Here is a 17,140-nt window from a genome sequence, read left to right as displayed (position 1 = left end):
CAGCTTCCACTGTAATCCCCAGATCCTTTTCTGCAGAACTGCTGCTTAGCCAGTCAGTCCCCAGCCTGTAGCGGTGCATGGGATTCTTCCGTTCTAAGTGCAGGACTCTGCACTTGTCCTTGTTGAACCTCATCAGATTTCTTTTGGCCCAATCCTCCAATTTGTCTAGGTCACTCTGGACCCTATCTCTATCCTCCAGCGTATCTACCGCTCCCCCCAGCTTAGTGTCATCTGCGAACATGCTGAGGGTGCAATCCATCCCATCATCCAGATCATTGATAAAGATGTTGAACAAAACCGGCCCCAGGACCAACCCTTGGGGCACTCCACTTGATACCGGCTGCCAGCTAGACATCAAGCCGTTGATCAGTACTCGTTGAGCCCGACGATCTAGCCAGCTTTCTATCCACCTTATAGTCCATTCAGCCAATCCATACTTTTTTAACTTGCTGGCAAGAATACCGTGGGAGACCGTATCAAAAGCTTTGCTAAAGTGAAGATAAAGTCAATGACCCCCCGACTCTGGGGGTGGGGCGAGGGTCTGGATCCAAACCTAGACCCAGATCCAAACTTTGCCAGAGGCCCCCGATGAACGGCAGAACCTACCAGCTGGACGTGGATCGGGCCCGTCTCCAGCCCAGCACGGGCCTGAGCTGAGTTGGCTGCTGCGTTGCTGGGGGGAAGCGCTGGACGGCAGCGCAGTGCGCAAGCCCCGACCCCAGGGCAGGTGCCATCGGGGCTGGGCTGGGGGAGGCGAATGGCTGGGAGGTGCACCCCAGTGCTCTGCGTGGCACAGGATTAGCAGGAAGGAGCCAGGTGTCCTGGGGGAGCGGGTACCGTGTTACAGGGCTGTCTCTGGCAGGGGCGAACCCCGGACCCTCAGTGGAGCTCCCCCGTTCCCAGCGCCTGGGCCAAGAGGTTCTGTGACTTTGCTCTGTTGGCTGACCTGGGCCCTGCTGCAGACTGCGGAGTGCCCTCTCCGTCCTGGGGCAGCAGGGCCAGGGCCAGAGGTTGGTGCTGGAGACAGCCCTGGGCTCGGGCCAGGGTGGTAGCGAAAGAATCAAAGACAGGCCCTCTCGTGTTCTGCTAAAGAGGAGGCTCTGGGGGCCCAGGCTGGGACCAGCCCTGCCCCCAGAGCAGAGTGTAGGTGGGGAGAGCATCAGACGTAAACACAAGGGCCAGACTCACGTGCCAGAGTCAATCGGGGTGTCTCCTTGCTGCCAGTGGGGTTACACTGGTGTAAGCGATGGGAGTCTGGCCCCAGCAAGCATCTGAGCTCAGGGGGGCCCATGGGACTGGGCCACTCCTGGCCACTGCGGCCTCCCTCTCCGGGACCAGGGGAGGAGGCACCTTGCAGCCCAGCCCCCCAACCTCGCCCATCAACTCCCTGCCCGGTGCCAAGCCCAGGCTGGTTCCCACCTGGGTCCTGCAGAGAGAAAGGCCTGGCCGGGGCAGGCCAAAGTCAAAGCAAGGGAAGGTCCCTGCCAGCCCTGAGCCAGCCCCGCAGTGTTGCCAACTCCACATAGCAGGAAGTCACCAAACCCTGAAAAGTTCCTAGATGCAGCTGTTTAAGCTCTCAAAAGGAGTCAAAAATGTCACCAAACAAAATTGCTAGAGAATTCAGCAGAGAATTACACACACACACACACACACACACACACACACACACACACACACACACACACACACACACACACACACACACACACACGAGTATAGTCACAAAATCATTCACAAGCAGATCAACAGTGTTAATAAAATCCATTCCATGCTCTTCTTACTACGTTCTGTTCCACACCAGAAGCAACTACACCAGGACGCTGTCATCATCAGGAGGACGTTCTTCCGCCCTCTGCTCTTTGGGAAGGGTGCTCGGTACAGGGCAGCCCAGCCTGGCTGCGGTTGGTTAATTTCAGCCGAGCCTCCCTTTCTTGCCACCCTGGATCTGAGCCCACGGGTGAGTGAAAGGAAGAGCCCAGAGCCGGGGGAAGAAGGCATTCACCTGACCTGAGCGCGGCGCTGCAGGGAGCCAAGGAAGTAGATTTAAAAACAAAAATCCCCCAGCCGGACCCCTTCCCCCTGCTTCCAGGGGTTCATTTCTGAAAAGAGCTGGGCAGTGACCCCCCAGGCCAAGCCAGGGGAAGGGGTAAAGGGGAACTGAAGTCAAACCAGCTCCACCTTTGATCTGTAGTAAGGGTTTCATCCCTGGGGGCACTGTGCCCCTGCTCCATTGGGGCACATGGCCCTGTCTCATCCCCCCTCCACCTTCCATCCGTGTGGCTCTCCTCGCTGGCTAACCTGCCTCCTCCACCCAGCCCGCTTCATTAGCCGGCTTCCCCTGCATCACAGGCTGTGCTGCCTACGCGGAGCAGCGAGAAAGAGCAGCTGGGTAAAAACAAGCCCTGGCAAATGTGCTGCTCTCTCCAAAGTGCGCCTGGCTTTAGCACCGTATTTAATGAGCCCCCACCAACTTCTTTTCCTCGCCTGCAGATTAGTGAGCTCGGCCCAAGCAGCCCAGGAATGCGATTCCTTCTGAGGACACGCTCAGCTGAGATGTAATGACACGGCCTTGGGGTGCAACAGACCGTAGTAAGAGCACGGAATGGGTTTTAGGAACACTATGGAGCTGCTTGTGGCTGATCTGGTGACCACACATATTGGTGACGTCTTTCTCTGGACGTCACTGTCGTTGGCAGCGAAAGTCGCTAGATTTGTCACTGGTCACTTGGACACTTATTTTCTCGCTAGGGCACCAAAAAGTCACTAAGTCTGGTGACAAAGTCGCTAAGCAACACGGCCGGCGGCACCTGCGCGCTCCGCGCCCTCCTGGGGCCGTGCCCACCGCAACCTGCAGCATGAGCCCAAGGCAAGGGGCGAGACCCAGAGGAGCCTGGGAGGCTGGGAAAGCCCTCGTTCGCATGGGGCAGTCAGCCAGAGGCCAGGCTCATGGTGGGGAGGCAGGGGAGCACTGACTGAGGGGCCTGGCCTATCCCCTCCCTAGCGGAGGCAGCCAGTCCCGGAGATCTCGCCTGGGGTCGGTGTCCAGATCCCTGGGGCTCACTCACACAAGGGAGGGATCTCTGCTCCCCTGCTCCATTCTCTCACTCAGCCATTGCCGACCTCCTCCCCCGGGCAGTTCTGCCGGGACAGACGTCAGCGTGAGCCGTGGGGTATCCCCATCATCCTCGGCCCCTCTCCTGCCCCTTCCTCCTACCGATCTCGGAGGGCTTCCCACCCGGGGCTCAGCCCACCCCTGAACAGCCCAGCCCAGGAGGCAGAGCAATTCATGCAGGCAGCCGGGACAGGACAGAGCGGGGACTGAGGCTCGGGGCCTCCTGTTTGCAGACTGGCCCTAAGGGAAAGCCTCCACCAGCTCCCCTCCCAAGCTGACAAACCGGGAATGGGCTCGTGCTGGGAGATCTCCCCACATCCCACCCTTGCCCTAGTGAGGATGGTAAATAGCCCCCACCTGGGGGAGCCAAGGAACCCCCCCCCGCACTGCCCTCATTGCACCGCTGCCATCTGCTCCATTGGGTGCCAACCAAGGGCAGCCCACGCTTGCTGCCTTTGGCCATTGATGCCCCTGGCGTGCTGCCCCTTTAAGGAGCCACTAACGAGGGAGCCCTGGAGGTTATTTATTTGCAGGTGGGAGCAGCTATAGTTTCTTGCTCTCCCTGGCTGGGGGGATCCTCCAGGTAAGAGGCTGCTTTAGCCCTGGGAGCTCTGGCCCTGGCCAGGAGCTATTGCCAAGGGCAGCGTGATGCACCCAGGGGTGGGCAGTGGCGTGGCCCTTGCATTGAATCTCCCTGGCCATGGGCGGGAGGGGGCCGGGCCAGCCCAGCCCGGAGCAGAGTTCCCCTTGGGTGCTTTGCCCTCGTTTTAGCTGTTTGGCTGGTCCTGATCCCAGAGCACCGAGGGGCTTCCTGCCCCCGGCCTCCCAGAGGTGAGCTCAGGGTGGGGCATCTGCCCCCTAGCTGGCTGCTGGCCTGTGGGCTGAGCACAGACAGGTGGCTAGGGCTGCAGAGAGGGCCTGAGCCGAGCCCTGGGCTAGCAGCCTCTGAGCCAGGGCACCAATGGAGCTGGGGGGCTGAGGCCACCCCGGCCCTCCCAGTGCCACCCAGGGACCTGCCCGGTGAGCCACGGCCCAGCTTATGTGCCTGGCATTTGGGGTGTGGCGCCGGGTGGCCTGGTGAGCATGGCAGAAGGGCACTTGACCCCTTCCGTATTCCCGGAGGCCTTTCCGGGTGCCCAGCTGCCGAGAGAGGCCAGCCCCCGAAGTGGGAGCCAGCCGCCCGGCCGGGACTGAGCCCCCTTCTCCTCCCTCCACCAGGCCTCTCGTCACCCCCATGGATTTCTTCTGCCGGAAGCGCGCGCGGTCAGACTCGCCGCCCAGGGCCGCGGCGCCGGTGAAGAGACACGGCTCCTGCCCGGTGGCCCAGAGACCCCAGCCGGCCAGGCTGGAGAGCCGCCCGGAGCTCTGCCCCTTCCTGGCTGGTCTCTTCCGCCCCAGAAGCGCCAAGGAGGGCCTTTCCGCAGCCCGCAGGGGGAGCTCCCGGGAGCCAGCCTCGACGGTGGAGGAGAGGGTCCCGCTTCTGGGGGACAACCCCAAAGGTCTGCTGGCTGCTGTCAGGACCCCGATGCCACCTGGCCTGGATCCCGAGGACCCAGGTGTCCTGCCTCCGTCCACTCTGGCATGGCCCACTCGCCAATAGCTTTCACTGAGATCTGATTGGCAGCAGCCAGGGCCCAGCGCGTGACGGGGGGGGGGCGTGGAGAGACTGGCCCGAGAGTGCTTTGGGTTGGATGTGGGGTGAGGGCAGGGGGCTCTGATCCGAGCCCCAGCCCCTTTTCTTGGAGGGCGGGAGTGCCCTGGAGGGGGTGAGTTTCAGTGCCCATATCCGGGACCAGGGAGAGTCCTGGGCCTGACTCCTGCTAACTCTGGAAATTCATCTCAGGCCTGACCCACAGCACCCGCTATTCCAGCCCCGCCCCCAGCTCTGCCAATGGCTCTCAGTCCTGACCCACAGCACCCGCTATTCCAGCCCTGCCCCCAGCTCTGCCAATGGCTCTCAGGCCTGACCCACAGCACCCGCTATTCCAGCCCTGCCCCCAGCTCTGCCAATGGCTCTCAGGCCTGACCCACAGCACCCGCTATTCCAGCCCTGCCCCCAGCTCTGCCAGTGCCCCTCAGGCCTGACCTGCAGGCGAGTGCTCTCCCGTTATCCAGGTGACGGGTAGGTGGCGTCAGGCTCGCCATGCAGAGGCAGTTGCCAGGATCTCCAGCTAGCTCTGCCGGCGTCTGGCTCTGATTGGGCCCTGTGAGGCTGGCAGCTCCCTGGGGGCGCTGGCGAGCTCAGCCCAGCGGTGATGGGGAGCAGAGGCGGGCACAGGTTTTGTTTTGACGACGTGGCTCCGGTGCCAGGTCGACGACTCTGCCCCTGCACCATCCTCATCCCCTTGCTCCTGCTCTCCCTAGGGGCTGACTTGTCAGGCAGTGCTGTCCCTGCCCCCCTCCGCTGCCAGCCCTCTCCTCCCACTGCCGAGCTGGCGGCCCCCGAGAGCATGGGCCCAGAGGAGTCGGTGGAGGAGCCCCCTAGCTCTGCAGGACCAACGGGCCCCTCTGGCCTGCTGGAAATGGGGACAAAGCAGCCCACCCCGGTCTCTGGGAGGAAGGTCCTGCATGGCTCCCTGGAAGATCTCTCCAAAGCCACAGCTACGCAGATGCCAAGTCCGGAGCGCAGGTAACCCGCCTCCCCCCGGGGAGCTCCCCGCATCGCTGCCCTGGGGCTGGGACGTTGTCTCTTAGTTGCAATCTAACTTGTGCATCAAGAGGGATTCTTGCTTCCTTTTCCTTGAAGCTTCTGGCATATCCATGGCAATACCCAGTAATCATTCCGGGTGGGGTGCAGGGGTTGAATGGGGAGTACCCAGCGATGCCCTCTAGTTCCCACCACAAACCAAGCTCTGCCCGTGAAGTGCCTGTCTTTGGGCAAATCTTTGTAATATGATTTGTAAGTTCTTTGGTGCTTTGAGTGTTGATGCTTTATGTGCCATCATTAGGTTTCAGAGTGAATAACTCCTTGGATTAAGCAGAGGGCTGTTCCTGTCTGGTCTCCCATAGCTGTGGTTCCAGGCTGCCTGCAGGCTTAGTGTGTTGTGCCCCCCTCAGTTCCCATTTTTATAGTTATTGTTGCAGCCAAGGGGCTAGCAGCTTCATTTGGGTTGTAACGAAAGATTTTTCGAGCACAAGAGGGCAGAGATGAGAAAATGGCCTGGCTCTCTGAGCCTCTGCAGACTGGTTTAATTAAACCCCGGCCCAGATCCTTACACTTCCCAGACCCTGAAGCTGGCCTTTCCGGCTGGGACCTATTGTTATAATGGGATGATCCAAACATCTGGAACTTTGGGGACATTTGGGGCAGAGTTGGGGTTTATAATTCAGGCCCAGCTCTGATGATGACCTTATTTCTCTGGCACCTTTCAGAGCAGAAGGATAGCCCAGTGGGTAGAGCACTAGCCCAGTACTGGGGAGAGCTGGATTCAAAGCCCTGTTTTGCCACAAGTTTCCTGTGTGCCCTTGGGCAAGTCACGTGGCTTCTCTGGGCCTCAGTTTCCCATCTATAAAATGGCCATAAGAGCTCTTTCCTTCCTCACAGGGGTGTTGTGAGGATAGATACAATGCAAAGATTGAGGCATGGTCTTTCACACCTCCTGTGTGGGAGATAATTAACACTATACATCACCCAATGTGCAGTAACTGTGGAACTCGCTGCCACATGATGTCATCGGGCCCAGAACTTGGCAAGATCCAAAAATGGATTGAATGCTAATATGGATAATGAGAATACCCAGAGTTTCCATGGTTCAAGGTAACCGTTCTGGAGGGATGTCAAACCTCCCACTTCAGAGTTATAAGCCAATCTCTAGCTATAAGAAATCAGGAAGAGACCTGATCTGAGGAGCAGACTATTCCACACTGGTTCTCACACCTCCTCTGAAGCAGCTGGTGTTGGCCACTGTCAGAGACAGGACACTGATCCAAGTAGACCTTATTTCTGATCCAAGTGGACCTTATTTCTGATCCACCTGGCATATTCCTACATATCCATTTTACACCTGTGTACATTGAGGCACAGAGAGGTTTTGATTTGCACAAGGACACAAATGAGTGACAAAGGCCAGCAGGTGGCGCTGTAGGGTATGAGGCAAACCCACCAGCAGGTGGCGCTGTAGGGCATGAGGAAAGAGCCAGAGTTATGGGGAAAGTTCATGTTTGCTGTAGTATGGGGCTGTCCTGGTGGGACCTGGTTTAAAAGGTTCTTGCTGCCTTTTAGACTGTTCCGCCGACCACTGGGGAAAGGAGCAAAGGACACGGACAAGTGGAAGAGGGAATCTAAATACGTGCAAACCCGTGAGTACTGACCCGCTCCTTGTGCGATGGCTGCACAGTCCCGGGCATGGCGGGACGGAGGGAAATTTCTAGAAGGGCTTCTGGAGGCTGCTGCCATGAACAAGCCCTAATGCGGGCCACACAATGCTACTTCCACCAGCCCGGCCCTAGCCAGGAAGGGGAAACCGAGTCACTAAACATTACAAGCCTGTCCCGGAGCAGGCTGTCCCTTTAAGAGCCTACTCAATTGTGCTGTTGCAAAACCGTGATGTCTTTGTCTGTCGTGTGCTGGGCCTCAAATGTCTAAGACCTCTCCTGGGCAGCAGAGGGGAAGCCCACACCCTGCGCTCTCTCCTGAGGACTCCGCTCTTGTTCTTTCTAGTCTGGTTGTTTCCCTTCAGGTAAAATAAGCTGCCGTTGGAGTTACATGCGTCACACTGAAATCGGAGCCACGAGACACTTTTACACAGCTCTCTCTGCACTAAATTCACTCTGAAGAGAGCGAGCTTTTCCTTGCGTGTAGATTGTTTAATGGTCTCCGGCAGTGGGGGGAGAAATGAGAGAACCACGGGGTTAGAAGGGACCGCGAGGGTCAGCTAGTGTAACCCCCTGCCGAGAAGCAGGTTTTCTTGTGTCTAAAGCATGAGACACAACACACAAACACCTGCAATCTGCTCAGGACTGGTTTGAATTTGCTGAGGGCATCTCCAAGACCCAAGGGGTGGTTGGAACAGAGCTGGCTACTCCTTAGATGTCCTCCAGTTCTCCATCCGTTAAAGGTGAAGGCAGCATGCAGTGACTTCCGTCTGAGTGGGCTACGGGCGCGCATTGGCCAGCCGTGCTCATGGGGATGCTGTGCCGGGGCCCAGAAATGGCTACGGCCACCCCGAAGTGCAGGAGAGGGTTTCCCAGTGTCCAGGGCCGTGTGCGGAGCAGGTGGGTTGTGTCACCAGACCTGGGATTAGATGACTCGTTAAAGGACGGCAGTTATTCATGACGTGCTCTGGGAAGCCCCTGTGGCTAATGTCACGCTCATTTCGCTCCCTCCCAGAGCCTCTCTACCAAGACTACTGGATGAAGCGCCTCAAGGCGGCGGAGCGCAAGCCCAAGGAGCCGGCCTTCCGGGTGGACGCCAGCCTGTCCATCGCTGGCCTCCTCTCCTCCTCCCTGCTCGGCGCCGCCTCGCCGCTCTCGTCCCGCGACTACAGCTTCTGCTTCTGGCAGGAGATCCCAGAGGTGAAGAGCAGGCGGCTCCTGGAGGGTCTCACGCCCCAGCAGCACCGCCTGCAGGAGGTAGCGGAGGGCGGCCGCCTCTCGGACTGGGAGGGAGGGGCTGATGGTTTGATTGCGCGGCTGGCTGGCAAGTAGGGGGTGCACGTTCCCACCCGCCAGAGGCGGGTTCAGTCCAAGCAGAAGCTGCCCCAGCAGAGGTGCCCCCCACGAGGCGAGGGGAGGGACAATGTTCTGCAGAGAGCTGCCATTTGCTGCAGCCACAGTTGGATCGCTCTGGGGCACCTGCTGCAGTGTGGGGATGGTACCGCAGAGTGGGCAGCGCTGGGGCGGGGGGGGGGGGGGGAGGAGCAGGGTACCCCCTGCCCCCAGAGCCAGCAGTTCTGGTCCCTGCCCTGGTGGAAGCAGAAGGGGGGCATGGGACAGTGCTGTGACTGGGCAGTGCCACCTCAGACAAAACGCTGCCCACTTGGGGGTCAACCAGTAACATGCAACCTTGAAAACATGCCAGGAGACTGATGCTCTCTATCAGCCTTGACGACAGAAGCTGGCCTGTGGCTTGCTCTGGGATGTGCGGCTCCCTCTGGTCTCCGGGGCTGGCAGCCTGGCACCCACCTGCTCTCCTACTCCAAAGGGGGCATTTGCCCCACCTCTGCCCCCAGCACCTTAGGGGGTTCCCAGTGCTGTTGCTCTAGTAGAAATAGACGCACCATTGGAGAGCCTGGATTTCAGTGCGTTCCTAGCAGGGCTGGCTGCTGATGCCTGGTCTCCTAGCACACGGTGCCACCCTCGCCAGCGGATGGTGTGAAGGCCAAGACTCTAACAGGGTTCAAAAAAGAACTAGATAAGTGCATGGAGGATGGGTCCATCAATGGCTCTTAGCCAGGATGGGCAGGGAGGGTGTCCCTAGCCTCTGTTTGCCAGAAGCTGGGAATGGGCTACGGGATGGATCACTCGATAATTGCCCTGTTCTGTTCATTCCCTCTGGGGCACCTGGCATTGGCCACTGTCAGAAGACAGGATACTGGGCTAGATGGACCCTTGGTCTGACCCAGTCTGGCCGTTCTTATGTGTCTGCGTCAGTTGATTAAGCTGCAGGCCTGGAACCTGGACTCCTGGGTTGTATTCCCGGCTCTGCCCTGGCACAGCCCTGTGCCAGTGCCCAGTGGGGATGCCAGCTTTGGTTGGATAGGATTCCTGGAGATTCCAGGACAATCCTGGAGGGTTCGCAACCCTACAGCGACCAGAAGGGAATGCCCCTTGCCTGTCTGGCTGCTGCTCCCTGCAGGAGTCCCCAGAGCAAGAGGCCTGTAACGGAAGGGAAGCGCTTCCTATAGGCAGACTGGGGAAGGGGCATGGCTGAGGCATTCCTCTGTGCCAGCGCTCTCTGGCTGCGGGAGCAGCCCACAGGGATGGCACGGAGCTGCCCAGGCAGCTGTGTCCCTTCCCTGGTGGCTGTGCGCCAGCCCGACTTGGGTACTCGTGTTTGCAAAGTGATTTAGATGCCTGGCTCCCACTGAGTTCAGGGAGGTGTCTAAGTCCCTTTAGCCAGCTGGCCTGGAGCCCCTTGGTGTGTCCCACGGCGCGGGGGGTTCCTAGGCCCTGCCGGGCTGGCTCGCTCACCCCTGTCTCTTGACGCACGGTCTCCGCTCCAGGCCATGTTTGAGATGATCACGTCGGAGGCCTCCTACCTGCGCAGCCTCTCGGTGGCCACGAGCCACTTTAAGGGATCGCTGGCGCTGCGGGAGACGCTGACCAGGGCCGAGGTGCACCGGCTCTTCTCCAACCTGCAGCAGGTGAAGGACGTCAGTGAAAGGTAACTGCGGCCGGTGGGGAACGCCCAGTCCCGGCCTCGCCCAGCGGGGGGCGCTGCAGGGAGGGGGCAGGAGCGCTGGTGTGGAGGGAGCCCCCAGCTACTCCCGCCCGAACCTCGCTCAGTGGCAGGATTCTTTCCCTCGACTCCTGGTCTCTGCAGGTTTCTCCTGGAGCTCGAGGAGCACATGGACAAGGACGTCTTCCTGGCGGGGCTGGGGGCCGTGGTTCTGAAGCACTGCCCCGCCTTCCACAGGGTCTACATCCCCTACGTCACCAACCAGATGTACCAGGAACAGCTCATGCAGCAGCTGATGTGAGGAGCTGCCGGGCCTCAGGGGGTGCGGGGGGGGGGGGGAATAACCAGGGGCTGCTCATGCCTCAATTGCTCCTCCCCACTGTCTGTGCCCCTTGGAACAGCCCATCTGCCCCTTCCCATGGGGACACTGAGGCTGAACCTCAGGAAAACCTTCATGCCAGTGAGAGCTGAGCGTCTGTGGGGCGTCCCCGGGGGATGCTTGGGCTGTTTGGAGCTGGACTGGGCACCGGTCTGTTGGGGAAACCCCAGTAATGTCCCTTGGGGAGGATTCCATAACTCACTAAGTCTCTCTCTGTCCTCTCCAACTTCTCCATCGTGGAGAGGTGTTTCTGCTGAAAATGGTCACCAATTGTTACACTAAGTGGTTGTCATTAAGTTCCAGAGTTAACGCGTTATTTTGATGCCTGAGGGCAGCTGACCTCATTCCCCTGCTTGCGTACAGATTTGGGAAGGGACATGCTCCCAGCTGCAGGGTCTCTTTGGGGCTGGAATGGCTAGCAGCTTGCTGGCTCCGGCCTAGGCGGTGCACAAGGGGTTAATGGGGAGGTCAGGTCCCTCCTGGGCTCAGGCAGGAGAGGTGAGCTGGGGCAGGAATTGATATGGGTCTGCATTTCAGTTTTGTACCTTCCCAGCTTGGGGGAGGATATCCTTCATCTCCCCCCCCCCACACCCCTCTGCTCGGGAAATCCCAGCATCAGGCCTTGCCCGCACTCAACCTCTGGCTCTAGTGCAGACACAGCCGGGCCTGTCCAGCCGGGGTCTCTGGGCAGCGTTTGCCCTGGCGCCTGTAGCCCAGTGAGCGAGGGAAGTCAGGGCCACTCTCCCGGGGTGGTTCTGGCCTCGGGGCCCCTCACCCGCCCCCTCTCCCCCGCACGCTGCAGGCGGGAGAACTGGCGCTTCCGGCACGTCCTGAGGAAGCTGGAGGAGCAGCCGGTGTGCCAGCGGCAGCCCCTGAAATCCTTCCTGGTGCTGCCCTTCCAGAGGATCACCCGCCTGAAGATCCTGCTGGAGGTGAGGGGCTGGAGCCAGGAGCCGGCTGGGATCTCACTCGGGGGTTGGCTGGGGCTGGCCTCCCAAGGATCCTGCCTCAGAGGGGCACAGGCTGCTCCGGCCAGCGTCCTCTGAGCTGCAGCCAAAGCAAAACGCTGGGGTGACGAGGGGGCTTGTGTGCAGGAGGAGAGGGGTAGGGACGGGCAGGGAGAGAGGGGAAGGCTCTGTGTAGGGAGGTGGGGGTAGGTGGGAGGGAGGGGGAAGGATCTGTGTAGGGAGGGGGTGGGGGCGGGAGGGAGGGAGGGGGAAGGGGGAAGGGGGTGGGGGGGCGGGAGAGAGGGGGAAGGGGCTGTAGGGAGATGATGGTGGGATGGAGACCTGCTCCCATGACAGATCCTCCTTCTCTCCTCTGCCCCACAGAACATCCTGAAGCTGGCCCCGGCGGGCTCCGAGCTGGCCAGCTCCATCGGCGCGGCCCTGACGGCAGTGGGAGAGGTAAGGGCACCATTGGGTGCTTGTGGGAGGCAGCTCCAGGCTGGCTGTGCCGGTCCCCGCGCCGTAGCAGTCCTCACGCCGCCTGCCTTGACCCGCCGTTCGCGCCCCAGCGGCCCTGCGAGGCAGCATGTGGAGATGGGCTACGCTCGGGGGGCCTTGTTCCTTGGCTCCCTGGCGGAGCTGGGGGAAGCGGTAGGAGAAGGTTCTGGTCGGAGTCTGTTCCTGGTTCTCTGCTCGTCCCGGCCCACGAGCTCACTCCGCCCGGTGCGGACTCAGCCCCTGACCGCTTCCCGCACGTGCTGTGTCCTGCTGGCCTCTGCTCAGCGACCCGCTGCCTTTTGTGCTTTGAAAACCTCTGGCATCGGGGGCCTATATCTTGGCGTTCTCCCTCCCCCCCCCCCCCCCCCAAAGACCTGAGCCACCTGGCCAGCATGCTCCAGCCGAACGGTTTCCTTCCCCAAGGGAGGTCAGAATGCAGAACGTCCAGGGTCTCACGTTCCCAGGCTCCGGGGAGCCCAAAAGGTGACTGGATGGGGGCAATAAAACAGGTGTGGGCCATTTTATGCCGCTGGGAATGCCTGGAAGGTGTTTTTAAATAGGGATTTTTCCTGCTTTGCTAGTGTGGTAATAGCCCATCTTCTCTTCCCTGACTTCCCCGGAGCCCTCCAGCGAGGGGGTGGGAGTGAGCTGGAGCTTCCTCCTCTATTAATTGGGGGCCCGGGTTGAATCTTTAACAAGTGCTTTTCTCCCAACTGTTTCTCGGGCCTTTGAGTTAATCGTGTTCAGAAACCGCCCGAGTTTAAAAACAAAAGTCCCTTCCCGTCTGAATGAATCGGGCTTCGCTTCCTTGTCCTCAGACTCGCGCCGGTTCTCCCCGGAGGCTTCCCCAGGAGTAATGGGGGAGGCAGGAGTTGGGATTTCTTACCTAGAACCCGCAGAAGCGCTGGGGTGAAATGAATCCTCCGTCTCCACTCCAGATGTTCTAGCCGAGGTCTGCTCCCCGGTCAGAACATCACCTGTGCCTAGGGCCCTGGGGTGACAGCATCCCAGGGGGTCTCTGCAGGGTGGGACGCCTGAACGTCTGAGCCTCTGTCCCCGGCACCCAGGGACCTAATGCGACACCCCACAGCCCATCCCGAACCTGGCACCCTGGGGTGAGTGAGAACTAGGGCAAAGCCTGGGCACCCACAACAGATCCTGGGCCAGGAGGCGCCATGTGCACCTGACTCGCCAATCTTCGGCGGGAGCAGGGAAATGTCCCATAATGCCCCAGACCAGCAGTGTCCAAGGGCAGGAAAACCTTCCTTCCCGTCCCCTGGGGTGCGCCGAGTGTCCTGGATTCCCTGGTCTCTGCCCCCTCCGGTGGGTGGCAGGGGGTGGGGGGAGCCCTGGCCAGAGCGCCCAGCTCCCCCCTGCAGGGCCTGCAGCTTCCCTTGCCCTGCCTCAGATCGTGTCGGCCTGCAACGAGAACGTGCGGCACATGAAGCAGACGGAGGAGCTGGTGCTGCTGGAGAAGCAAGTCGAGTTCGTAAAGACGAAGGTGAGGCCTGGCTCTGCGCTGGGGTGGCTCTTGGTGATCCAGCCCCACGGCGGGGGCATGTGGGGGGAGGGCTGTGGGGCTGGGTTGGGACATGGGGGAGGATGCTGGAGTGGGTGGGGCGGGACATGGGGGGGCTAGAGGGATGGGACACCGGGGGTGGGGGGGGGCTGGGTTGGGACATGGGGGAGGATGCTGGAGTGGGTGGGGCGGGACATGGGGGGCTAGAGGGATGGGACACCGGGGGGGGGCTGGGTTGGGACATGGAGGAGGATGCTGGCGTGGGTGGGGCGGGACATGGGGGGCTAGAGGGGTGGGACGCCGGGGGGGGGCTAGAGGGGTGGGACATGGGGGAGGATGCTGGAATGGGTGGGGCGGGACATGGGGTGTGGGGGGGCTAGTGATGCGTGCAATCCGGTGAGTTGCAGTGCCATGATCACACCTCTCGGAGCTGAGCGCCCTGTGGGACCTCCTGCCTCCCAGCCGGGACCTGGGTGCGTTGCAGGCGGTGCCCTGCAGGGATCCAATAGGGGGCGCTGGTGCATGGCTCAGGCCGGCACCGATCCTGCCCCTCAAGGCAGCGCGGTGACGGTCTCTGTGCAAGGTGATCTATGTGTCTCTTTCTCTCCCCCCCGCCCCAGTCCATCCCGCTCATCAGCCGGGGCCGCTGGCTGGTCAGGGCGGGGGAGTTCTCCCAGGTCCTCATCCAGGAGGTGGGCGTGGGGTACAGACCCCGCCTGAGCACCAAGCCCATCCACCTGCACCTCCTCAGCGACCTGCTGCTTTTGTCCCGCCGGAGGGAGTAAGTCTGTGGGGCGCCCGGGCTCTCCCCTCTGCACCCTGGGGGCCTTGCTGCCCTGGCCAAGGCACCGAAACCTCCCGGGTGGGGGGTGCATCAACCTGCTGCTCCCGTGCCCACCGCGTGTTAGGGTGCCCGCCTGCCATTCCCCTCCAGTGTCCTGCTGGATCCGGCTGGCAGGGAGAGCCATCGGGGGGGTGCATTGTCTCCAGCCCTAGGAGAAGGAGCGGGCAGTGGGGCAGGGTGGGATGGGTACGGTGGCAGTGCCCATATCCTAGAATCATAGAATATCAGGGTTGGAAGGGACCTCAGGAGGTATCTAGTCCACCCCCTGCTCAAAGCTCTCTCGAGGGGGAAAGCTGGAGGTCCCAGGTGGGGATGCCCCGTCTGTGGGTACGGGATCTCGTGGCCTATTGCAGGAAGCCAGGAGCTGGGCGTTTGGGGGGGGGGGGGGCTCAGTCACCCGGCTCCACCCACGAACCCCACCCCTCATGCTTCCCCCGCAGCGACGGCAGGTTTTCCGTCAAGGATTACGCCCAGACCTGCCACGTCAGAGCGGAGCTCCTCAGAGCCAAGCCGCTGGGGCTCCCCGACACGGCCTTCCTCCTGTGCCTCTCCCACAACCACCGCGGGGCCAGTGCCGAATTCATCATCAAAGCAGCCAGCGAGTGAGTGCGGCGCTCCCACTCGGGGAGACTGGCTGCGGGTGGCGGGCTGGGAGGTGCGTTCCTTGGCTGGCTGGGAGGTGGGTTCCTTGGCTGGCTGCAGGTGGCCGTGTGGGGCTGCTGCAGACCCAAAGCCGTGCTGGCTGCGGAGGGGGCGTTGGGCTTGCCAAGATGGCACCGTTGGGTAGGAAGGGGGTTCTGCAGGAGATGTGCCAAGCCGTAAGTTGCTAGCAACTGAACATCTGGGGAGTGTCGTAGCCTGGTTTCTCCGCGTGCCGCTTTGGGGATCTTGGTGGAGGCCTCGAGGGGAAGGTGCAAGGGCTCGCAGACCCTCTCCCTGGCGAGACGGCTCTGGGTGTGTGGGGGGGCTGGGAGCAGCCAGCTTGGTGGGGAGGAAGGTACGTACCTGCCGCCCTAGGTGCAGCGTGAGGGGAACACGCAGCCAGAGCGCACAGGTGGGGATTGTGGCAAGGACCTGCCAACCCAGGCCCTCCATCCCCTGGGGGTACCTGGGAAAACAGGAGCCCTGCAGTGTGTCCTGAGGCCAGTGCATCCAGCTCTGACAGACCCCACAAATGTCCTGCTCCCAGCCCCCTCCTGTGAGATCTCAGGGGCCATGAACTGGTGGTGGGAGGTGTGGTGGGGTCTGAGTGGGCCACAGGGGGGAGGAAGAGGAGGATGGCGCTAGGGGAGGGAGACAGTAGGAATGCCCAGCCCTAGGGGTGTGGATTACTGGGGCTTGGCGTGTGACCCCTCTTCTGTCCGACCTCTCCTAGGGCCCAGAGGCAGGAGTGGATCTCGCTGATAACCAGCCAGGCGTCCCCTCGGCCTGTGGGTGTGATCAAAGCCCTGAGAGATGCCTGCGCTGGTCTCTGACTCACTCACCGGGGCCCAGGCCAGCTGGACTCCATGTTTGGCCTTTCCTCTTCCCATCCCTGGCTGCTCTCCCAGAGGATGACCTCCCGCGAGCTGCACAAGGGGGTCTGCAGCCCCTCGCCTCTTTGGAGTCCTGTCCGGGGCCAGCTGTTCTTCACGGGCCTGGGAGCTCGGCTGGGGGACCTGCTGCACCAGACTCAGCTGTGGGGCGGGGAGAGGCGGTGCACAGGGTGGCAAGCTGCTCTCTATGAAAGCCATACGCTCCTAGAAGCAAGGCAGGGCTGGGGTCGGGAGCCGATCTCTGTGTGCTGGTGTTTCTGGGGGATCTGCCCAAGTGGGGTCCCCTGACAGGCCCCAGTGACGGGGGGTACCGATTCCCAGCTAGGTGCCCAAGGAGCGCTGAGCCTTGATGTGCGTCAGGCCAGTAGTGTGTTCGGGGGGGGGCGAGACCCTTTGCCAAGAAACCCTTTGGAAACCAGCCCGGGGTCTGAGCCAGAAGCCGGGCTCTGGCCCTCGCCCTGTGGGGGAGCCAGTGGGAAACACGAGATGGTAGCAAGTACTAAGTGCTTGTGTCTGTCAAGCGAGTTCCGGGCTTCTCCATGAAATCTCCGGTTCTTGTGTTACACGGGCTCTTTGATCTGACTGTAACAGCCCTTGAGAAGCCAAAAGCTCCCCAAATCGCCCAGCCAAGGGGAGGATGCTGCCCACTGCCTCTTTGGGGGGAGGGGTGTCCCCCCCATGTGCCTATTGCAGAGGACACGATCCTGCGGAGGGCGCTCTGGGAGAGCTGGTCTCTCCATTGATATAGCTGCCTGGCAGGATATTCGCGCTTCGGTCACTGAACGTCCCCTTTCCCTTTGGTTTATTTTTGCAAACGGCGCTTGTAGGTTCCCCCCTGACTCAGGCTCATTTGGAATTGCGGGGGGGGGGGGGGCGGGGGAAGAGTGGTGGGAGGGGGGTGATTCCCACGGAGGCCCTGCTGGCTGGCCCAAGCAGTGTCTTGGGTCCTGGTCTGCATGGGGCCATG

The 17,140-nt window shown here is 61.2% G+C and overlaps 1 protein-coding gene across 1 annotated transcript; it reads left to right on the top strand.

Moving 5' to 3' along the window:
- The first annotated feature begins 4,346 nt into the window (after window positions 1–4,346).
- Window positions 4,347–16,113, top strand: LOC135893333 (rho guanine nucleotide exchange factor 19-like). Its single transcript, XM_065421127.1, has 13 exons — window positions 4,347–4,668; window positions 5,477–5,741; window positions 7,335–7,411; window positions 8,442–8,683; window positions 10,276–10,436; window positions 10,596–10,748; window positions 11,633–11,762; window positions 12,162–12,236; window positions 12,347–12,428; window positions 13,664–13,776; window positions 14,415–14,575; window positions 15,079–15,240; window positions 16,014–16,113. Exons 1-13 carry the CDS (start codon window positions 4,347–4,349, stop codon window positions 16,111–16,113), a joined length of 2,043 nt encoding a protein of 680 aa, XP_065277199.1.
- The last annotated feature ends 1,027 nt before the right edge of the window (window positions 16,114–17,140 follow it).

Source organism: Emys orbicularis, chromosome 22, assembly GCF_028017835.1.
Source record: "Emys orbicularis isolate rEmyOrb1 chromosome 22, rEmyOrb1.hap1, whole genome shotgun sequence".
Lineage (NCBI taxonomy): Eukaryota > Metazoa > Chordata > Testudines > Emydidae > Emys > Emys orbicularis.
The sequence above is the reverse complement of the archived record's forward strand: the minus strand, read 5'-3'. Positions and strand labels throughout refer to the sequence as shown.